At 42.9% G+C, this 24791-nt stretch overlaps 1 protein-coding gene across 1 annotated transcript; it reads right to left on the reverse strand.

Moving 5' to 3' along the window:
- Positions 1-3429: 3429 nt before the first annotated feature.
- Positions 3430-12753, reverse strand: MINAR1 (membrane integral NOTCH2 associated receptor 1). The gene is made up of 3 exons (XM_089538761.1): positions 10413-12753; positions 6137-6391; positions 3430-3925 (listed from the first exon to the last, which is right to left on the reverse strand). The coding sequence occupies exons 1-3, from the start codon at positions 12708-12710 to the stop codon at positions 3728-3730; spliced, it is 2751 nt and encodes a 916-aa protein (XP_089394887.1). The 5' UTR covers positions 12711-12753; the 3' UTR covers positions 3430-3727.
- Between the last annotated feature and the right edge of the window lie 12038 nt (positions 12754-24791).

Genomic DNA, 24791 nt, shown 5'->3' on the forward strand with positions numbered 1-24791 from the left:
TAGGGTGACCCTAAGGCGAACCTATTATGAGATTTTCTTGGCAAGTTTTTTCAGAGGGGGTTTGTCATTGCCATCCTCTAAGGCTGAGAGAGTGTGGCTTGCCCAAAGTCACCCAGTGGGTTTCCATGGCGGAGCCAAGACTCAAACCCTGTTCTCTAGAGTTATAGATAAAACACTCCAAGCCTAGACCATGCTGGCTCTGATATCCCATGTTCTAGCATTAAATATAATATTATGGCAAAGAGAAACAGAAAAGGGGCAATAAACTACTGCCTAATACCAATGTAGTGAGTGGCTGCAGTACAGGCTGCAGTACACCGACAAGACATAGACTCAAAAGGTGCTATGTGGCTTTTAGTCTAAGCTGATATATTGCAGTATATGGAAACCGTGTACATATGAAGGGGAGAATGGGACTACTTCTTTTAGTCCCATCATTCACATCCTACTGACATCCATATCCCCAACTGCCCTGGTTTTTCAAGGACAGTTCCAGTTAAATCTCTGCTATTCCACTTTTTGAGCAGCTTTTAAAATGTCCTAAGTTTTCTACTTTCCTCCTCATCTTTCTCCAAATGCTGCAAAATGAGTTCAAAGTCGAAAAGTAATTTCCACTCAGTTGACTCAATTGGAAGGAGAGAGGAGACTGAGTCTTGCACTTCCCAACTCATTTGGGCTATTTTTCAGCCTTTGCTAAACTTGATACATAAATTCCAGGCTTTCTCTGTTTGAAATAGTAGGTTTATGTACTTCTAGATTAATCACTTTAATTTTCTTCTTGCCAGGCCACACTCCATTTGACTACACTCTCATGTTGCTCAGCCACTTGTGTCCCAGTTTCCATCTATGAAATGTTGGAGGGTATGATGTCCACACACCCAAAATATGGAAGTTACTTACTGTAGCTGAGATATCTCTGCTCAAAAGTTACATCCAGTTCTAAATATACCAGCCACTCTCAGGGGAAGTATTTTCTTTTCCTCTCCAAAGCAAATTCTGTGATGAAGAAATGCAAACGTCCAGACAGATTTTTGTCCTCCCTCCCCTATTAATGCTACATTTGGGTTTAGAGTTGTATTCCCTTTATGAAAAATCACATTAAAATATTGCTTCTATACGTCAGTTTTAATCCTAAACATATATACTAAGAACTAAGTCCTACCGAACACAATGGGACGTCCGAGAAAACATGCACAATTAAACTTCTAGCTCTTTCTTACCCAAACCAGTTTTGCTTTGCTGTTTGCTTTTAGCGGTTAGAGTTCCTTATTGCATGTAAAAGCTTGGGTTCATAATGGGATGTTGTATTGTTCTGAATCATTGTGAGTGCAAATGAACAATTAGTAAAATGAAGATTGTTTTAAAAGAGGGCCTAGACACCCCTGTTGAGCTTGGATAAGTGTCTAGGATCAAATTGCTCTACATCTCCCAGTCAACCTGGTCAAGATTAGCTGGGGATTCTGGGAACTGTATTCAAAGAACTAACTTTTCCAGGCACTACTAATCCACTTCATTCATGAAAGTCAATCAGTAGAGCCTGCGAATCCTGACCTCTCCCTTTCTTTCGAGAATACACTGTACTGGTATGATGTGTAAATAGTCTTGTAGAATTCAAAACTACACATATTTTGTGGGCTAAGGAGAAAAACATGCCTAACGTCCTATTCAGACAATTTATTCTCCCCAGACTATTTGTATAAGTAGCTCCATATCCCCATTGGGAACTAGATGTGTTTCACCCAGCTATTCAAGTATTCTCGAAATGCATGTTCCTTGATCTAGCTACCATCACTCCTGGACTAAATTAGTCTTGAAGCCAAAATCAGTTATGATGAAGGTTATCTGGATGGAGGAAAGGAAATTTCAAAAACGGATAGTCAGACAGCAAGAAAATCTGCCACGTTCAGTTTAGAATTCAATAAATCTCTCCTGAACTATCAATAAACTGATTCAAATCAATATCATTTCACATCTTCCTTGCACCCAGGTTTGCAATCGGGTTTACACACAACAAGGAACCGCAACCAAACCCAGTTCTTCAAACAAACATACTCCCTTATTTCCACAATACATGGTATACATGCATGGTATAGATGTAGTTTTTCACTTTTGAAAAAAGCTCAGATATACACAAGGGAAAGCAACATGTGTGAGTTAGAATTACTCTTATCCTGCGGGTTACACCATTGGCTTGAAACTCTGTTTTGTTGTGAACTGAAAAGCTGGAACAAAGGGAAAACCACAAAACCCCAGAACCCTACTTCTTTACCCCCCAAAAGGCACAAAATACTTGTTGCAAAAAGATGAATCCGGTCCTAGGTTCACTGAATGCACTAAAGGGAAAGAGTAGAGTCAGGCCTGACAGCCACATCCCCTGCCAATGTCTTTGATGGCCATACCTTCCAAGATTTATGAGAAGCGTCCCTCTATGTATACCAACATGTTTGTCCCTAAATTAGCTCTGGAGTAGAGAAACTCTTTGTATCTTTGTACATACTTAGTTACACAGGAAGAGCCCTCCCTAAGTACTCCAAATAAATACATGGAGGATGTGCTTGAGGCCAGCATACTCACACTCAGCATACAGGCAAAAGGTTTTCCTCCAGAAGTGCCTCTCTCCCTAATATTTCAAGGGCGTTCTTATGCGTTTCCCTAGATTTATAATAATTTTGCTGATATTTCCAAGAATCAGAACAGGACAATGGAAACGTACTGGGTTTGTTTGTTATCATCTGGCCTGAATGGAGTGCAAATGATTTGGCTACAAAATTCTGCAGGGCAAAAATAACACCTTCAAAAAAAGAAGAGATGAGAGAGAGCATACGCTAGCATTGGAAAAGTGATATGAATGCAATCAACGAAAACCTCAGACGGGAATTGCTTTTTCACCAGAATCTTTTTGGTCTATAGCAGATGGCACTTCACCTCTGTCAGGGATGGAGAAAAGGTGCCACTCCAGATGTTGAGCCATAGCCCCCATCATCCCTCAAGACTAGCCATGCTGGCTAGGATGGATGTGATGTGCAAGCCAGAGACATCTGAAGAGCTAAACATTCTGCATCCCTGACCTATGCACTCAGTGATAACAATAAGGTCTTGCAACAAGACCAGGTTACAAAGAGCCCTTTTGGATTCCAAGCATAAGAACTCACCCATCCCACGGCTACAGAATCTGCTTTCAAAACGGAACAAACAAAGAATACATAACCACCAAAACACACACATACACACAAACAATACATTCAGATTTTTCAAATTTCAGAGAACGCTACCACAGCTTGTATCTCTCTGATGAAATGCATACTGTACAAGAATTACCAGTCATCTAGAACACCTCCGTATAAAATTTCTATTAGTACATGGAAGAATAAAATCCTCTCTCTTCCTCCATTTGCAATCTTGTAAAATAGCTTTATCTTCTCTCCAAAGAGTGCAGAAAGGCGGGGAAATCCACTTGTCATAACGTGTAAAATTTTAAACCATGTTGCCGTTAGGTCTGTGAAACGCTTCGCGGTTTTAAAAGGATGAGCTTCTTTTAAAAAGGAAAAAATAAAATACGGAGCCGAAACATCTTGACATGCTCATATGATGAATTCCCTTGGAACATCCTTTCTCGTGAATGGTTACAATATTTGCCAATAAGGTGGTTATTGAAAATACTGAACAGGATATCTGGAGCAATGTAATGTTATATACAAGGCTGTGATTGATTCATCTGCCACTGGATTCATGATTTCATAGTGCATATGGGAACCACGATGACAAGGATAACTGTACAGGCAGCTGCTGCAATCAACGCAGCTATTTTGCACACTTTTGCTCTTCTGAATTCAGCTTCTTTGCGCTTTAATAGTGAATCATAGCCTGGTGTATATATGTCCTCCATCCAGTATTCTAAATTGTTGGGGTTTAAAGATTCTTGAGTCTGGAACCAAAAAGGGGGGAAAAAGAGGAAAAAATCAAGAAGAAGGAAACCATTACATTTTTTTTCTCTCTCTTATATTTCCAGTTCAGAAAAAGAAAATCATACAGTTTACGAATGAAGGGCAGGATTAAACCAGAATTGATTCAGTCTTATCAGGGCTGGCTTAAGACTTTTACCATTTTACCATTCGGGATTGGTACCATTTTCACATTCAGGATTCCCAGGACTATCGAAGGCTTTTAGATTTCAGGGTTATGAAATCTATGATTTTTAACACCTTTGCCTGATGAAGAACCCAGTGGAGGTTTGAAAGCTTGCATCGTGTATTTTGTGCATTTGGGTTGGCCCAGTAAAGATGGCACTGTTTTGTGGCTTTTGGATGTTATTGTACTTTGCTGCATGGCCAACATGGCTAGCTCTGGATATTTTTTCTATTTCCAGTGAGGGAGATAGAAGTACTTGTGGAATTTTCTGCTTCAGGTGCCAAAATAAATTGACTAGCCTTGAGTACTATGTACTTTGGCTGGGGATCAGAGGGAAACTTGGTGGGGAGGGCACTGACTGCTCTAGCTGAAGCAGTGAAATATCTTTGGAGGTGAGAACGGGATAGTAGTAGAAGTGATTATAAATGGAAATGTTCCCTATTACTGTGTTTTAAAAGGGAAAGCAGATTGGGTCTACTGAAAAATCCAAGCACTCATAATAAGCTTTCCAAAATGACTTCCTTTGCCTCTCTGCCTGTACATTTGCAAGAAGAAGAAGAAAAGGCTTATTATAAAACTATTGCCTCATGCTCCCCTGTTGCAATGCTTCCCGCTATTAATTTGGCAGCCACACTAAAAACAGACTACAAGATGTCCTCAAAATAAGTCATAGCAACACCTCATGACTGAAAATGTTGACTGCTAAAGCCCTTGGGTCTCAGGATGGCTGATTAATCCTCAACCTTGCCACCTGCGAAAGCATAAAGTCTATGGGGAACTAGGGCAAGGTATTACAGTTTAAAAGCAGAACCTTTGTGACATTTTGTAAGACTGAAGGTTTGCATACCTGCTAAGCCATCAAACTGAATGCAGCTCACAAGCTGTGGATGATGGCCAGGGCTGGCATCATCCCACTTGAATGCCTGGGCAGATGCCAGGCTCCCAATGTCCTACCAAAGCACAATGCCCTACTGATCCTCCTTCTCCACTTCTCATACTGTCTGATTTAAAGTGCCCATTTTAACCTCCCACAAAACTCCAGAATACAATTGTATTAAGGACTAAAGGATGTGTGTTGTGAGAAATTAAAATGGAGGCTAGTATGGAGTTGAAAAAGACAGTGTGTCAAGAAATCCTGATGAGACGAATCTGGGGCTAATAATCTCCATAGTTCAGGACTTATTCTTAGGAGCACATGGTTGTTTTTGGCATAAGACTGCATTTTCTGTACAGACAGCAGCATTTTTTGTGTACAGAAAATAGTGTTTCTGTACAGAAATATTTTCTATCAGGAAAAAGCTGTTTCTGCAAAATGTGTGCATGGTTGAATTGCACATTTTCTCTGCAGGAAACAGCTTTTTTTTGCACAGAAAACTATATTTGTATAGAAATCTTATTCCCTGTACAGAAACTGTTTCCCCCCCTGCGCAGGAAGATGAAGCAAAGGGGAAACAAGACACTAGCTAGAAATGTTATCTTTGAGTTGCATTTCCTCTATGGTCATCAGTTCTGCTCCCTGTCCTTCACAGGGAACAGAACAGAACCTCACAGGGATACCTAATGGGCATATAGGGAAGGTTTGCAAGCCAAATCCATCCAGCAGGCCAGAGATTCCCAATGCCTGTCCTGGATGACATCTGCTGCTTACCACATTAGTAAAACACTTAAGAACAAATACACTGACTGTTACTGTGTGGAAGAGCATGCATCAGAAATAACGCCCCCTGAATAATGTAGGTCAGGAATAAAATTAATTTCCCCATACACATAAAAGGCAATACAAGAGAGCAACGTGGTCCAGACACAATGATATCCCCAGTTCAAAAGTGACCAGAGACACAAAGTGTAGACAATTTCCTCTCAGCCTCTGCACAAAGGGGATATTGACAATCCATTCCCATTTGACAAGATAATTACAATGAAAGCCTGGCTTAGCATTCTGGGGCATCCGTTGGGTAGATTCTGCACAGGCACAGATTCACCAGTACAAGAAAAGTATGCAACTCACTTGTAAATCCAAAGAAGCCAGCTTCCCTTTCTCGCCCGAGTTCCTTGTGTATTCCTCAATGGTCCAGGATGGCTGCGTCCGCTTGACCTCTGCAAGTTCTGTCAGCCGCATGTCCGTATAGAGAGGGTTGGTCTTCATGTGAGACTTGAGCGATGCAGGGTAAGGGTGGGGGCTAAAGACTTGCTCAATCAAGAAAGCATCTTTGGGTGGTTTCGAGTGTCTGTGCGCCTGAGGGATTTCGTACTGCCTGTCCACCTGCAACAAGATCCAGACGTTCACAGAGGGAAAGAGGGAGGCTTATATTTCATAACTCATGTGGATGCTATAGCATAGGGAACCCTACCATCAGCTATGTTTGGTGGAGCTTCAGGAAGCTGAAGTCCAAAACATCTGGAGGGCAAAGGTTCACCCCCTCTGACATAAATGAGGAGGATTTCTGTGCAAGTGGGATCATAGCATTCAATGTCAGCAAAACAGGAAAGAGAAGGTGCTTGACAGACCTCCTCTGGAAGGGAGTCCCACAGTCATGGAACCACCCCTGAAATGGCTACATCTTTGGTTCCATACAATCTGGTCTAAAAGACCAAGTCTTTGGGCAAATCCACATAGACCTATGTGGCCTTACTAATAATTTTGTAATGGACTGCTGAAGGCTCTAAAGAATAAATCCAACATTTGCATTGAACTTGAAAACACATTGGTAGCCAATATAACAGGTATAAAATTAATGTGATATACCTCCTACTAGTGATCGTTCAAGTGGCACATTTTAAGCTGCTGGCACTTTCCTAACATTAAAGATAACCACTACATTAAGCACAATGGAGTCACTCTTTCAGCGGCATGCAGGTAGGTCTGAGATGCAGACAGGACTTGTACAATAGCCACCAATCTCACAAAGGCCATCCATGATGGCTTCCTAAAACAGTGATATTCTGCTATGCAGCCCCAAGGGTTTCTCCACCTCAGCCTTACCTTAACATCCATTCTAGTTGAGAGCATTCTGGAAACTATAGTTTCAAAAATAACCTTCTCAAGTTCCAGTCTTCACCTTCTGTTAATGCTTCTGCTCCTACCAACCATGCCTACATACTCCATTTCCCTCCACTCCAGTTTGCTGTTTACCTCTGCCCCAAGACATCAGCAAGCATTCTGTGGCCATGAAAGGAGCTATTTCCTTGGTGGATTTCCTCCTTTTTTCTTGTGGTTTTGCAAACTTTGGGGTACCTCAAATATGCCAATAAAAACATGTTGTTTTTCAGTGACTCCATTTTGGCTACATGCACTCAGAACATGAGCTTAGTACCAGACAGAGAGAGGGAAGACCCAGTCATGGATCTCCGTTGTCTCAACTCATTTAGTAATCAGGTTTTTGGTACTTCTTTTATTACAAAAGAGGTACCAAAAGTCTTTTCAGGAAAATGTACAATAACTTGCTAACATTCTTCTCCAAGGAGGAAAATGAGCAAGCTTCAGGACTAAAAACGTTCATGGTTCACTTCCAATGAAAATGTAACAGCATGTTTATTTTATGTGTCTCTGTTAAATACAGAGAAGTACAGAAGTCAGAAATAAAGCTAAAACATATCTAAAGATACAGATTGTAACGTTTCTTTATGAGCCTACACCTACTTATTTGCAAGATCACCATTCCAATACAAGGACAATTAATGATTATCTGTACAGTCAAAGAATTTGTGTAGGCACACTTTGCTACACCTCATAGAATAATACAGTGGGAAGAGACCCCAAAGGCCATCCGTTCACACCTCAAAAAGATTCATAATTGTTATCTCTCTTCATTTGCTTTATGATTAATAAAAAAGCAGTTGTGTGATCCTCTCATTTGAGTTGAAGCCACAGTACTAAGATGGAAGGAAAAGTTAATTTAGTCCCCCCTTCATCTAACCAGTAGCATTGAAGACAATGCCATGTGAAAAGCCAGGCCTGGAAGGGATAGAAAGCAGTTTCCTTTATTTCTAGGAATTAAAAAGACTCTTCAAAAACTTTTCTTGAAGTAGTCCAAGCACAGATAGTTTACTACTTTACTATGAAAGTTACAGCTTCAACCTTGAACCTGTCTAACCAGTAGATTAATACACCGGAGCTTTAGGTGATTCATCAGCAGGGAACCAATTTGATGCCATGGCCTTGAGAATTAGCAGCACACTTCTTTATAGTGACAGGTGGTTGGCTTTCATACGGTTATTGCAAAAAGAAATGAAGGGGGGGACACCTACACACACATACACACACAAATCCCTCTAAATAAAGTGATATCTTTTATTTTATTGAACTGGAAAATTAGCTCCCAGTTTCATCAACACAGCAAAAAAGAGAGACCTGTACTGTTGAAGGTGTAATCTGCAAGCATATTCAACTTGAAAGGGCCAATGACTCTTCCATCAGTAGTTAGTCCAAACAGAACCTTAGAGAAGCAACACTGTGCTCCCCAAGAGAGGAGTCAAACAGGGCTAGCCCAAGATAGTTAGCTGTCCAGGTGAGAGCCAAGATGATGCCAGCTTCAATCTACATAGAGATGTTATGTGTATACCATTGGAGCATAGCTCTGACTATCTTAGTTTGGCAGGGACAGCCTCATTAATCCTTTGAGATTCCACTTTCTCAGCTGCCATTGAAATGTCCCATTTTCCCCCTCTTCCCACTTTCTCCTTCATCCTTGGCTTACCTCAATGGTTGCAAATTAGTTTCAAAGTACAAAAGTAGTTTGCATTCACTTAACTTGCCAAGAGGGAATGGAGAGGAAAACCACGTATGGCGAACCCATGTGTAACGCGGGCACACTGTATGTGGTAGTTACTCTGCCATAGAAACTCAAACCTCACTACCACCACCATCTGGGGCACTTTTGCTCTATATAGTTAAATGGGTATGATTCAAATTTAACTGCCATAGTTTGTTATTGTGTGACTTCACATAGTTTCCAATTGATGGTGACTCTAATGCAAATGTATGGAATTTTCGTGGCAAGTTTCTTCAGAGGTGGTTTGCCATTGCCATCCTCTGAGGATGAGAGAATGTATGGTTCCAACCTATAAAAATTCTAGTTGATGGTGGGGTATTTAGAATTATCAGCCAGAAAGTTATAGTGCAGTGATGGTGAACCTTTTACAGACTGAGTGCCCAAACTGCAACCCAGACCCCACTTATTTATTGCAAAGTGCCACATCCCTCTGGCTTTCTAGTAAGAAACTCTGGCAAACTCTGTGCTGGGGCAACAGAATGTGTGCCCACAGGGAGGGCTCTGAGTGCCACCTCTGGCACGCGTGCCATAGGTTCACCATCACTGTTATAGTGTCTCATCAAACTAGAAGCTCCAAGATTCCAAAAGCTGCAATTAAAGTAGAATCATAGGCCTACAATTGTGTACTGTGAAAGGACCCCAGATTGCTCTCTCTATCTATTTCCTGCACCTATCTCTCTACTTTCTTTACCACCATGCAGGAGCAGTAGGGATGGGTAAGTCTGTCACCTACACTGGAATCCTTTTAATCTCAAGTTCTTTCCATTCCATTTATGAAAAACTGTAAAGTTTGTAATTTCCATTTCTTGAAACAAGGATCAAATTAAATTCTCACCTATCTGCACTGGTCAAACTGAACAGGTACATCAATTCCTAGTGCGGAGAGGACCATGTTGTAACTGCCTGTCAAATAGTTCTTAATGAGGAAGCACCTGTCAGGAAAAAAAGGGGGGCAACCTAAGTTCAGCACCACAAATGTGGTTTATAGAAGGATTCAGACCCAGATGTAGAACAGCTAGGCATTTTGCACCCTCTGCCTGCATGGTTGAATCTATCAGTTTTGTTTTCTGTTAGTTTCAGATGCACCCCTTGCCCATATCTCAAGATCTTTCTTTGTCAACTTTCGTAAATGTGTATATGTATAGATGACATGAAATTATCACCCATTCCACTGGACCCACACAATTCTAATATGAATGCCTCACCATTTAAAGACTTTGTATGTTACACATTAGAATAGAGTGTATTAGAATGAATGGCACAATAGCCAACCTTTGGTTGGGCGCTGGAGGGCAGCAGGTTGGAAAGGCTATAATATATTAGGAACAATATCTGTTTGTTTTTAAGGTCACAACTATTATTTATAAAATATGGTGGCTTGAAAAAACAGGCCAATAATTGACATTATTATGATTTGCATTTGATAGGCACTGGAATTTTATAAGCCTTCCAACTGCTTCCCTTTGTGCCATCATGTTTTAAATAAGGACTGGACTGAAACTGACAAATTACCTCTTTGGATTTCCTGTGCCAGTCTTTGTTTTCATCCCCGCCTTGGTCTTTCATCTCTTCCTCTGTGATGCCTGTTTGGTTGGTATATGTGATCGCTCGCCAGTCTCTAGGGGAGTTAGCGATGCTGGCAATCTTGGATTCTGTAGCGCTGTTTTCTTCTGTCAATGACCTCGAGGACCTCCTAGTGAATAAGCTTTTTTTTAAGGCTTTCACTCGAAGGCTTTCGCTGTTACTGCCGCTGGCGTCTGAACAGCACCAGTCCGGATTATTCTCCAGTTTGCTGCCGTGCGAAGAATTGTGGCATGAAAATATCCGAGGGGAGGTGCTTTCTTCTGACTGAACTTCACTCGTCAAGGAATTAAGGTCTAGCTGGACACTCATTTTCTCTGGCTGCTGGATTTTTTGATCCAATTTGTTTAGCTTCCCCAGGACCTGGGAAATTTCATCTCTGACACTTGAGAGAGACTCCAGTTTCTTTTCGATTTCCCCGATCCTTAGAACTAGTTTGCAAACACTGGTTTTCAGCTCGTCGTCTGTGCCGCTGATTTCCAAACGAGGCACTTTGTCGAGCTTGTTGCTGGCAATCCCATTGGAAATTTTTGCTAAGTGATGCTCGGGTGAGCTTTCGCAGTCAGATTTGTGTATCTGGGAAAGCGAGCCAGTGCTGTTGTAGCAAGATGACTGCATCACTCCTGTAGACCCGCAGATGCTCATGTCATCCAAGAACCTGAAGATATCGCTGATATCATCACTTACAATTTCAGAGTCATCATCTGACTGCTTGAGAGAATGTCGTTCCCCGTACCTGTTCGGATTTGGGTGGCCCATCTCCTTGCACTTCTTGTGATCCAGCCCTTGTTGATCTGTCTGTGTCCCAACACTGTTGGTTTTGTCGATGCTTAGTAGCTGAACAGAGGAGCAGTTAATACTTTTATCTTTAAATTTTTTGATGGGCTCATGCTTCTCCACTTCTAAAATGGAGGGAATGTCTTTGGATTTATGCCCATTTGATTTCATCGCATAGTTGGACTGCAACATTGGTTGCTGATCCTTTGGGTTAAGATAAGGCTGATGTCTCTCCGAAACAGGAAAATTGGAAGACTGGCCATTTGAACCCTGGTATCGAGGTTTCTCTTCTGACTGTTTCCGGTTAAAAAAAGACCTTTCAAAATCAGGTACTTCTTCAGTATTCAAGCTCCAACTCTTGACTGGCCAAGGTGTTTGTTTGCTTGGTTTTCCCAACCACCGTTTGGTATCCTGTGGTCCAAGGATGGTTGTTGGTCCAAAATAAGTAGATGCCTGGAGATCATCTAAGCTTTCATGCTTGACTCTCCTTTTATCGGGTACCGGGGAATAAATTGGGTTCAGATATTGACTGCTATATGGCATTTCAAAACTATGATTGAAGAATGGCTGCTTGGAGGTCTCCTTCCTGCTTGGAGGCTCTACTAGGTCATCATCTGGTTTACCATTGGGTGATATCAAGTTGGGTGTGATGGTTATGAGATTGTGGAAGTCCTCCTTGAATATGTTACGTTTCTGAACACAGGACTGCATTATAAAGGGCTCATCATTCGAAATGAATGTCTCTTTAATGCTTGCACTGATAGGTAAGGAGTCTTGATCTGATATAGACTCGGTTTCTATGTTCATGGGAAAATAGGTACTCTGCATTTCACAAGGGGGAGAGCTGGCAATAGTATAGGATGCCAAGGCCTGCAAACGATCAAGGGAAGCTGCCCGGCCTTTTATTTCCTTATTGACCCCGAGCAAAAAGTTCGGCTCTGAAGCAGGAACAAACTGTGGACAATCTTTGCAATCCACCTTCCTGCATTTGGGAGGCCTCAGGTTTGAATACCCTTGGCTGAATTCTCCATCCCTCAATTCACAATTAAGGACACAGTCCACCATATCACACACTTCTGGGTCAGATGGGCAAGCCTCCACTGATTCTTTCTTCCTCACCTTTTCTCTGGCAACTGGAAGCTTTTCCTTGGCCATGCCTCCATTCATCTGTATGAGGTTGAATATTGTCACTATGTCTGCTGCCACCATGATCTTCTTGGACTGCTGGTTGTTGACTGTGCATCTCATTTTGTCCTTGAACAAGGTGGCAGGGAAATTAGGATCCAGGCAGGCAGTGTAGAAAAGCACACTCCTTAGCTTGGCCAGCTGGGACAAATCAAACCTGGCACACAATGATTTGCAGAGATCTTGATAGGAAACCGTGTTCTGCTTGGTATCCAGTTCCTCTAAAATGTTGACCAGGAACACAGAAGAGTCCTGACTGGTCTCCATGGCCAATGGATTGCAAGCTTTGTAGTTTATCCCAAAGGTTTTATTCCAGTCCTACATTAACAGAAGACAAAAGCAAAATATTAATCCTAAACTGTTTACAATGTATAAAGCAGAATATTTATGAACCTAAATAATTATAACTCACAGCTCAGTCAATTGTCGATGTTCTATTGTTTTTAATGGTAGGGTATGACCAAGAGGTACAAACTGGAAAGCTGGGTTTGCAACACAGGGGAAACATTATCTGCTCCCCTTTCTAAATGCTCCTGCAGAATTATTGTAAGAGCCAGCATCTTAAGGTTAGCTTGATAAGATTCAGATCTACAGAAGAATCTTAACTCAGAGTCTTATTTCAAACAGTGATTGGTTCAAGAGAATATGGATTAGACACTGATATCTTTCCCCCCTTCTGTCCACTGATCTCAGAGATTTGTCAACAGAGCAACCTGGCAGCAGAGCTGGTCTGCAGGGCTAAAATCTGCAGGCAGCATAGCCCAAAACAAAGAACTGTGATCCAAATATCCCCAGATCAGAAACAGAGCCACACATCTGACCTAAATTTAAGGTCAAGACAGTACTTGGCTCATATCCTAGTCTTGGGATAGCAGAAAAAAAGCTTGCTCCATCTTCTACATTATACCCCTTCAGCTATGTCAAGATGGTTGTGTCATGTCCCAATAGCCGAGAAGGAATAATGGAGAGCTGCAATCACTTTACAACTGTAGAATTGGACTTATAGTCCCAAGCTCCATTCCTTATAATTCTATGGCCCAAATCTCTGGTTGCTCTGAAGACATATGGAGAAAATATGCTATGTAAAAATGCTATGGGCATGTTTAATATTTTGAAAATAGAGAAATCCCAAAGGTGGACAAATCTGGCAAATTATGGACACATGATCATAGACACATGCTCCTTCATGCAACCAGTCAAATTTAGGTGTATGGAAGACCACAAAGTGAACTCAAAGGGATATCAGGAAAGATGCCCCCAAAATAATGACTGTGAATCCATAGTGTAAATCTGCATTAACATAGTTAATGCAGTTACACAAAGACAGCCAGCATGGTGTAGTGGCTAAGTGTTGGACTATGACTCTGGAGACCAGGGTTTGATTCCTCACTTTGCCATGGAAACCCTCTGAATGATCTTGTGTGAGCCTCATAACTGTCAACCCAAGGAAATCCTGTGATCGGTTTGCCTTAGGGTCACCATAAGCCAGAAATAACTTGAAGGTGCACACACAACAACAACAACAACACTTTGCACAATGGTTGATCTCTACCATCCTTCAGCTGAATTATTAATTATTATTTATTCACAGTATTTATACCCTGCCCTTCAGCCCTAATGCCAACACTGTGCAACCAACCATCTGTGTATTTGCCAGTGTCCCACTGTGCATAAAGGAATGCACACTGGCTATTTGTTTGCAAAACTGACACTTTTAAACCATCCAAAACATTCAAATGCATTGCTGGAATACATTCCATTTATCTTAACTAGACTAGACCCATTAAGTCAATTGTCAAATGGGGAGTCAACATGCAGATAACATATCTCTGATGTGATAGGAGTAGATCCTTTGCAAAGCTGATAGCTTTTAACTTTCCACTCAAGACCAAGCCACCCAAAAGACTTGGAAGTACACAGAGATTGTGGGGAAATTCACACACACCTACCACAATGTTGAAGATGGAGTGAGGGTGAAATGCACTGCAGGTGAAAGAAATTAAAGAAGCGATCAAAATTTGTTCTCAGATGTCTGCACCACGATTCTGTGTGTATCATGTTTTGCTAACATGCCAGAGTCTACATGGATATCAGAAAAACACATGGCAAAACATCATCTAGATGTAAGGTGGCTGTAATAACATATCAAGGTTGTTGTTGTTTTGTGTTGTTTTAATCATTGAACACATACTGGAAACAGGACAAAGGAGTGCAATGCAATAAAATGAAAATAAAGGCACCAGATCCTATTGGATCTTAGAAGCTAAGCAGGGTCAACCCTGGGATGGGAGACCACCAACAAACAGAAGGTACTGTCGGCTATATTTCAGAGGAAGGGACTGGCAAAACCACTTCTTAGTATTCCTTGCCTAAGAAAGCCTGATGAAATTCATAGGTTGCCATAAGTTGATGGACAATGTGTAGGCACACACACACACACACACACACACACACAACCCTGTTGTAAGCAGACACGCATATCTACAAGAGCATCAGCTACAGTAAAATCTACTCCTTCCCCCAAGTTTTGCTTATTGCATTGTTTACTGCTGACACACTGCTGCTACCTGATACCAAAAGGCTGTGTTTCTTCAGCCCTGCATCATCATCATCATCATCATCATCATCATCATCATCATCATCATCATCATCATCATCATCATCATCATTCCAATGAAGATTCTGCTAAAACACTTTTAGCTAAGGAGAGGATGACAGGAAAAGGGCTTGGATGGGCATAAAAATACTTTTTGAAAGGAGCTTCTTTGCCAGAAGCTTTTAAAACTCAAGTATGCCTGTATACACTCATTTTGAGTTTTGCAAACAGAAAAAGCTTGAATTCATGAAGGGTGGAATTTATAGATGGAATTTATAGAATTTACGGATGTACCTTTACCTTTTAGGTGCAAAACAGGGAAACAATAAGAACAAGAACCACCAACAGCAAGGAATGGTATACAAATAGATTGCTTTCATCCCTTAAAAAAACAATATCCCACTTTGATATGAGAACCTACAGAATAAACCTGGGACCTTCTTATTTATTCATCCATTTATTTATTGGATTGATATCCCAATTTTATCCCCATATGGGATTCCACATACAAAATATGTGCTGCTCCCCACTGTCAATATGTATTATTCTGTTTCTCTCCCTCTGTCTGTAGGAATGTTAGTAAATTCAGCTTCTGGAAGAATGTCATGCACACAGATGCAGCAAGCTTGTTTTCTGCTCCTCCAGAGCAGAAAAGATTCAATTCAAACGATAAGAAAACAGATTCCTAAACATTAGGAAGAATTTCATTACTGTAAAAGTGGTCTGACAGTGGAATGGACTGCCTCAGAGGATGGTAGACACTCCTTCATTGGGGAGTCTTTAAACAGACATTGGATAGACATCTTTCAGGTGTGCCTTACAGTTGGCCCTCCACATTTGTGGCTTTGATTTTGGTGGCTTTGATTATTTGCAGTTATGATTAATATGTTCTCTCGAGGCATCTCTAGGTCCTCCAGTGCAACTCTGCCAGATGTTGACCACAGAGTTGTGCTGGACAACCTAGAAGTTCAGAAAGAAAACACTTCTCCAGAGATTTGTAGGTCCTCTAGCATGATTTTAAGATCAACGTCTGGCAGATGTTGAGCACAGAGTTGCACTGGAGGACATGGAGATTCCTAGAGAGGTGTGTTCTCTCAAGTAAAAAGAATAGTGTTTTCTTTTGTGTTAAATTTGTGGTTTTCCCACATTCTCGGGGGTTCTTCACTCCTAACTCCTGAAAATGTGGAGGAACCACTGTACAGTCATCCCTCCTAATTTGTGGATCTGAGATCCGCAACCTTGAATATCCGCAGAGGGGCGACCTCCACTATTTTCAATGGTGTGCATGCGCCCAGGCTGCACACATGGGGGTGCACCCCATTCAAGCATATGCGGCTTGAATATGCGCGAGCCTCTGTTTTCGGGGGGTGGGGGTCCAGAACGGATCCCCATGAAAACAGGGCCAACTGTAGTTCTGTATTCCTGTACTGCGCTATATGGTCCTTGCAGCCCCTCCCAGCTCTATGATTCTCTCATTTCACATGTTGAAGAGTTTTGCATCAACTCAGGTTCTTACATCAAAAGAAGTGGCTCTGACAAAGGAAACTGCCTTATCTGTTCTGTACCACCTTCAAAATGAAGTGTCCTATATGGGTGTTCAATTAACAAGAAAGGATATGCTTTGTCTTTGAAGAAAGATCTGTCTCCAACAGATTCAATTTTCCCCAACTAGAACAAAGCAATCACATTGCAGTGTAAACATACACAGAATCTCACCTTACAGTTTACCAGAATCTCACAGTCTGTGGGTCTTTTATATGAGCTCCAGGCTTACCACAAATCAATCTTTTGATGACCTCTGCTAAGTCATGTTGAATATAAGCCATATCCCTTGTGTTAAAGTGTGGAAAGGGGGGGGAAGCCTTTAGCCCAGCATCTGAACTGTTGAAAGAAAAGACTGCAGCATTAATCATTCTGTTTTACCTCCCCAAGACTACCTTCTCCTAAGCAATGGGATGCCTTTGTCTTCCAAAGGACAGAAGGGGGGAAAGAGCCATGCAACATTCTCTAATCCCCTTTCCTCCAAATTGGTACCACTGTGGAAACATGAAGATTAAGCAAATTGGAAAGAAGTATGCATACTTCATCCCAACTGAGAATTTGGGGATTTATCAGGAGAAAAAAAAATAGGGGTTTATTGCAGAATGCCAGGGCTATAAAATACAAGAAAATCCAAAATCCACAAAAGGGTGATACATTTATTGGCCAACCAAAATGCAGAAAATACATCATGCAAGCTTTCAAAGCTTGATGGGTTTCTTTATCAGTTAAAAACATACAGAAGAAGAAAGGTGAAAATGTTAGATGCACAGGCCTATAGAGATTGTGTAGCACCTTTGAGGCTAAGGCCCGGTACAGACTGCCACTTTGCAATGGCATGGGCCAATTTTAGGGCTCGGGAATGAGGAGCATCCACATGCTCCCAAGCCCTACTGCGCACCCCCAGCGCCATCATGGCTCACCCCCATCCACACGGGGGGCGCCATGATGACATAGGTGCAACGCAGCCTCCAAATGGCACTGCACCACACATATGTCAGTGGTGCGCATGAGGGTTGCCAATGGCGCTTTGGGCTCATCCCAGAAAGAACCCACTGGAATCAGTTTCTTTTTATGCCTCCCGGAGGCTGCACCATTTGGGGCAAAAACGGGCAGCATGAGCTTTCGTAGACTTCAGTCTACTTCCTCAAATGCATCATGCATTTCAGTTAGTCTCAAAGGTGCTACAAGATCTCTTTATGCACTGATTCTATAGACTAACACAGCTATGTCTTTGAATTCTATCACTAGCCCTATATAACGTCTGACCTATTATTCCATGAATGATTTGCTGCTGTTTCTTGCCTGGTTATTCACAGGTTACTCATACTTTAATCATGTTTCACCTTGACATTGTGTGAAAACTGTTAGTGCAATTGCATGATAATAACGGGTTAATCACGGCTTATACTTCCAACTGTCCCCCGTGTAATAAATTCCAAAGAATGGAGAATTACAAGATATATCCATGTTAGTCTATAGAATCAGTATGCAGAGAGGTCTTGTAGCCCCTTTGAGACTCACTGAAAGAAAGAAGTTGGCAGCCTGAGCTTTTGTTGACTTCAGTCTACTTCTCCAGATACATTGAATGGAGTGGAAACCAGGGACAGACAGACATATGGCATTTGTATACGAGAATGTCAATTCAAATTCAAAATCCTTTGTGTATGGAAATGACGTGACAAATCCAGTTTGAACAATGGTTGTTAGTGAACCAAGGTATTGGGAACTAGCCAATGTGTATGGAAATGAAGAGGCAAGACCAGTTTGGCTTTGGAAACTAGCCTGTAGGTGGGGAAAATAGATGAGTGTAGAGTGTCCATCTAAGGATGGGGTCAGATAGTGTTGAGATGTGGTTAGTGAGCCAGGAAGCCACTATCCCTGTTCAGTCCATTGCTGAGGGATTGTAGTTTATGGATACATTCCAATTCTGCTGTTTCTCTTTCCATTCTCCTTCTGTAGTTCTTTTGTCCAAGGACCGCTGTTCTGAGGTCTGGGATGCAATGCCCAGGGAGACTGAAAGAGTGGGGAGTCAAATGAGTTTTGCTCCCAACCCGCCTGTGACACAATAGCATCTCTGCCGGTCCATTGGCTTGTGCTTTCAACATCTCTGTGTTTCTCAACCCCGGGGGCAGGTATGAGATACTTTGCTGGCAGGTTGCCTTCTTAATGTGATTTTTATTCACTCTTCTTCAGGCAATGGGGTGGGGGCGGGGAAGGGGCATTGAGACAATGCCACATAGCTGTGGAACTAAGGCAATGTAATTTGCCAGAGGTTCATTCATCATCTCCAAGAAGCAATTTACTATAAAACTGCATTAAAAATTGGTGGGGGGCAAATGCACAGAGAGCGCTCTGTACTGTGGCTCACATATCCTTCTGAACATTGACCAAAAGCAATAGATTGATTGATTTAATGGAAGCTGGGTGGGGGAGAGGTGGAGTGTGTTGCCTCTGGCAGAGAAACACTGTGCGAACCTGGCTTTCTGCAAAAAGAAGGTTGTGTTGGACACACCGCTTGCAGCCTCCTCCTTCCCTTACGCAACAGCTTCCAAGGAGAATTTATTGCTTGTACTCCTCAACACTTCCTGATCAGTTTCTGTCCCAAGTTTCAGAAACGATGGCTGTACGAAATACAATTTTCCTTACAGAACAATAATTTCTATTACCTATCTCCCTCTCCCTCCCGTTCTTTTGTTATGTAACTAAAACCCTGCATTAGGCTGGTGCTCTACAAGTGTATCTCAGGGTTGGACTGAAATTATAATGATAGAAAAACAGATTGCTGTTTGATGTATGAATGCATCACACACACACACACACACACACACACACACACGGGGTTATCATTTTACAATCACTGTCAGAGACAGGCGCAGCTCCACTATACAATGGCTTTCCTATCCACAAAATATTAATTAAAACACATCCAAGTTAATTAAAAAGAACAGATCATCTGCAACATGCGCGAAAAGCAGACTAATCCAAGCTGGACTAAAGAGACTGTGGACCATTCATTGCCTCTGGAAAGTCCACTTTCCCCCTCTTTTACAGGGCAAAGCAAATAAAGATGACTTGGCCAGAACTGACAATCCCATCCAACCCAATGTTTTCATTCTCCTTCTTCAACCAGGGTGGCTTGTAGGATTATTCCCACTATCTGTCCCAGACGCCAGCATTTCCAAATTTCCACTCAGGAGCCTTGATTTCCGGTAATCCCATGTCCATTCGGGAAAGGTGGCAGCAAACACCGTCCCTTTGGAATTGTGTGAAAGTCAGATGTGTCTTTGTGTTGTATGTGCCTTCAAGCCACCTGTCAACTTATGGTGACCCCATGGATTTTATAGGGCTTCCTTAGGCAAGGAATCCTCAAAGGTGTTTTTGCCAGCTCCTTGATCACATTCAGGTTAGCAATAACAACGGTCGTGCCACTTCAGTTGTAATCCACCACTATCAGTACCTTTGTCATCATTGTGTGTGTATACGTGCCTTTGTCCCCTGTCACTTATGGCAACCCCATGAATTTCACATGGTTTTCTTAGTCAAGGAACCCTCAGAGGTGCTTTTGCCAGGCCCTTTCTCTGACATACAGCCTCCAGCACCTGGCATTCATTGGCGTTCTCCCTTCCTAGTACTGACCTGGGCTGACCCTGCTTAGCTTTCAAGATCAGAAGGGATCTGGTGCCTTTAGGGCAAAGACTATATCATTCAGAAGCAAAACCACCTCTGATACTTCCTTGCCTAAGAAAACTGGAGGAAATTCAGGGGGTCACCATAGGTGGACAAGGACACACAACACACACGCAGAGGCAGACAGCATAGAAGCACCCTTGCAGAAGTTGTTGTTTGCAATTTTGTGTCCGTCTCTTTTCCTTGGAGGCTGAAGAAGAAGCAGAAAAAGGCTGGGGAGGCACAGTCAGGCCAAACAGAAGTCCATCCACACTGCAGAAATCATCTGGTTTGACACCGTTTTAACTGCCATGGCTCAGTGCAATAGAATACTGGCCATAGATAGTACAGTAGTTAGTTGTGGCACCAGAGCTTTGCTCTCCCTGTCTCAGCAAAGAGCCAGACCAAAATAAAAAATGCCAACAACAACTTCTGCAAGGATGCTCCTTTGCTGTCTGCCTCTGTGTATGTGTTTATGTGCCTGTCAACCTATTGCAACCCCATGGACTTCATGTGCCTGTCAACCTATGGCAACCCCATGAACTTCATAGGGTTTTCTTAGGCAAAGAAGAATCAGTGGATCCTGCCTGTTCTTTGCTCTGGTGCCACACAACCAACAACCACCTTTCCCAGAATCCCCTAGCATTGAGCCAGAGCAGTTAAAGCGGGGTCAAACCGGGTTAGTTCTGCAGTGTGGATGCAGCCCAGGGAAAAACCCTTTCTCACCCTCCTCTTCTGCCTCCTTTTCCCTCCGATGCCCTAAGAATCAGGAGCAAAGGGGGGTGAAAAAGAGGTGCCTGTCCCTTTAAGGGCGAATGGAGCGAGAGGGGCCCTTTGGGTCTGTAGGGCTCTTCTCGACCTGGTCCGAGGCGGTCCACTCTTAAAGAGACAGGACCCCTTTTTTGTGGTCATCCCAGAAAAAAGCCTGTGATGCACCCCACCCATGTGCTGGATCTATGGGGCAAGCTGGATCATGTCCCACCCCCAAGATCCCCCTTACTTTGCTTATGGGGAGGAAGAGAGAAGCCATGCCATCTCTGGTCTCAGACCTTCCCACCCTATTGGTGTGTGTGTGTGTGTTTGTGTGCATTGTGTCCTTTGCCTCCCCCCTTTGCTTCCCTTCCCTCCAACTTGCCTTGGGATGCTCCGCGGCTCCTGCAAGCCCCGATCTTCTGTTGCTCACCTCCAGCTCTTTTGATGCTTTTATTCCTCCTGCAGCCAAGACTTTGCAAAGAGGAGGATGATGGTGATGATGATGAAGCAGCCGCCCAGGAGGTGCCCCCTAAGCATGGTGCCCCGCTTGGCCAAACAACCAGAGGAGGGAAGGTTTGTGGCAGCGATGCAATGCCCAGTTGTGGCTCTTGCAGCAGCAGCAGCAACGACAACAATAGCAAGCTCACACTGCGACTGCCTTCTCTGCCTTGGATGCTGCTGCTGCTGCAGCAGCAGAGGATGCTCTCTTGCCTTCCTCCCAGCATCTCTCCATCATCCAAGGAGGGAGACCCAAAGCATGAAGGGTCTGGAAGCCATGCCCAATGAGGAGAGACTTTAGGGAGCTGGGGGGGTTAGCCTGGAGAAGAGAGGGTTAAGAGCTGATATGATAGCCCTGTTTAAGTGTTTGGAGGGGTGTCACATTGAGGATGGAGAAAAGCTTGTTTTCTGCTGCTCCAGAGAATAAGACAGGGAACAATGGATGCAAGCTCCAGGAAAAGAGATTCCAACTCAACATTAGGGGGAACTGACAGTAAGAGCTGTTGGACAGTGGACGATGCTGCCTCAGAGTGTAGTGGAGTCTCCTCCTTTGGTTTTTTAAAGAGAGGCTGGATGGCCATCTCTTTGGGATACTATGATTGTGAGTTCCTGCACGGCTGGATGGGGTTGGACTGGATGATCCTTGGAGTCTCTTTCATCTCTAGGATTCTATGATCATCTCTGGTTCAGAGGGCAGAAGCTCCAGATCTGAGCAGAGGAGCCCATCCCAGCAGCCTCCTCAATTCTTGGGCAAGACCAAGGCAGGAAGGACCCAGGGAGGGGGCACTAACCTACAGACATACACAGCCTCTGGAAGGGTTGGAAAGGAAGACCCACACACCTGACTTCTAGCTAAATCCCAGCCCTGCTTCCTTGAAAGTCAAGTTTCTAGAGTTTACAAGGGCACCCTTGTTTTCTTGGCAAGGTTTGTTCAGAGGAGGTTTCCTATTGCCTGCCTTCAACACTCAAACCACTACACCATGCTGGCTCTCATAAAGAAAAGAAAAATAAGGACCCCCGAGGAGCTATGCGCCTTCCATCTAGAAAACGCGGACATTGAAATCTAGTTTAAGATTTCCCATTTGTTACTGTTGTGTGCCTTCAAGTCGTCTCCAATGTATGGCAACCCTAAGGAGAACCTATCATGGGGTTTTCTTGTCAAATGTCTTCAGAGGGGGTTTGCCATAACCATCCTCTGAGGCTGAGAGAGTGTGATCTATTTGGCCAAGGTCACCCAGTGAGTTGTTATGCTCAAGCTGGGATTCGGACCCTGTTCTCTGTAGCCCAACGTTCAGATCACTGCACCACACTGGTTCCTTGCTGAACATAAGGAATACAAAAATAATGACCACTGAAGACCTACATACGTTCAATCTAGAAAATGAGGAAATTGAAATAAAGATTTCCCAGAACTCAGATCAAGTATTGATAAAAATGGAGACTGCAGTCAAGAAACCAGAAGAAGACTAGGAATGAGAAGGCCAGCTATGAAAGAACTGGACAAGACCCTGAAGTGTAAAGATATACAGTTGAGCACTAAAGTTAGAATTACACAAGCCATTGTATTCCCCATCATCACCATGTATGGCTGGGAGAACAGGAAAGTGAAGAAAGCAACAGAAAGAAAATGCAGTGCACCTTGGAATCTGCTGTGGTTTGGTTCTAGGACCACCTATGGATACCAAAATCCATGGATGCTCAGGTCCATTCGTTTGTCCTTTTGGCTGCCTAAGGTATCCAAAGCCCTCTTCTCTAGCACCACATCTCAAATGAGTTTACAGTCAGCCATCTGTAGCCATGGATTTTTTTATCCATGGATTCAAGCATCCACGACTTGAAAATATTATATTTTGGGAACAAAAAGCAAATCTGGATTTATATAAAATGGCAAAATCAAGGTTTGCTTTTGCGGATTTAAGTATTTTCATATTTTCAAGCCATGGATGCTAATCTGTGGATACGGAGGACTGACCGTAAACTCATTTGAAATGTGGTGCTGGAGAAAAGCACTGTGGACAGCCAAAAGGACACACAAATGGGCCCTAGAACAAATCAAGCCTGAGCTCTCTCTCCTTAGAAGCCAAGATGACAAAACTCAGGCTGTCGCACTTTGGCCAGAAAGCATAGCTCCTTAGAAAAGACAGTGACAAAGAAAATGATGTTAGGAATGTTAATAGGCAATAGAAATTGATACTGGATTCAATCAAAGCGGTCACAGGTTTGAGCCTGCAGGGTCTGAGCAGAACAGTCTTGGAGATGTCTCATCCACAGAGTTGCCAAAGTCAACTCAAGGACAGTTAAAAACAACACACAGGGATAGCATATAACAATGTACTGCTGGCAGAAAATAACAACGTTGAGGATAAATTTAGAGGGGATAGGGAACTGGGACCTCTCTGGCTCCTGCATTAGTCTTGTGTTGTTGTGTACCTTCATGTCATTTTCCAACCCAAAAGTAACCCTGTTACAGGTTTTTCTTGGCATAATTTGTTCAGAGGTGATTTCCCTTTGACTTTCTCCGAGGTTGAGAGAACGTGACTTGCTCAGTGGGTTTCCAGTGCTAACTGAGGGGGGAATTGTAACTCTGGTTGCCCAGTGTCCTAGACCAACACTCACACCACGACGCCATGCTGCCTCTAGATGATGCCATTCATTCATGCTAATTGCAAGGTTTGTTGCTAAGTAAATTCGAGGAGGGAGGGAGCTTTCCTGGTTTTAAAATCATAGGGTTCAATTGATTTCACCCCCAGACCGGTTACCATACAACATCATTGTTCATTCTGCAATAGTGCAAAAAGTCATGTTCATTTAGAGAAGCATTCCCAGAGGTGAGCCCCTCTCTGACCCAGGAAGCCTCCTTTTAAGCATCCATTAAGAAGCCAAGCCCTTCCTCCAGTCCATCTGCCTTGGTCCAGGCCTCGGAGGTGGAGAAGAACTGCTGGGCCTGATCCCATTCCCCACCACCACTCCCTTCTCTTTTTGTATCGTGTCTTCTTAGATTGTAAGCCTGAGGGCAGGGAACCGTCTAACTAAAAGATTGTATGTACAGCGCTGTGTAAATTTACAGCGCTTTATAAATAAAGGTTAATAACAATAATAATAATAAATAGGTTGTTGTTGTAGCCTTTTAACGCATTGCCAAAAAAGGGAAGCCCACCATCATCAAAAAGAGTACGCTAACTTGCATGAGATTTACAAGTGCTAATATATAGGTATGGATGCAGATTTAGAAGCAGTGACTAGGGATTGCTGTTGTTGTGTGCCTTCAAGTGGTTTCCAATTTATGGCGACCC

The sequence above is a fragment of the Sceloporus occidentalis genome, unplaced genomic scaffold (assembly GCF_023333645.1).
Source record: "Sceloporus occidentalis isolate IW3139 unplaced genomic scaffold, rSceOcc1.0.p SCAF_9, whole genome shotgun sequence".
NCBI classification, from domain to species: Eukaryota; Metazoa; Chordata; class Lepidosauria; order Squamata; family Phrynosomatidae; genus Sceloporus; species Sceloporus occidentalis.

Coding starts and splice junctions, on each gene's coding strand:
- MINAR1 (XM_089538761.1), bottom strand. CDS start 12,710: ATGGAGACCAGTCAGGACTCTTCTGTGTTCCTGGTCAACATTTTAGAG. Junction 6,392..10,412: donor GGCACAGGAAATCCAAAGAG/GTAATTTGTCAG, acceptor ATCTTGTTGCAG/GTGGACAGGCAGTACGAAAT. Junction 3,926..6,136: donor TGGCTTCTTTGGATTTACAA/GTGAGTTGCATA, acceptor TTTTGGTTCCAG/ACTCAAGAATCTTTAAACCC.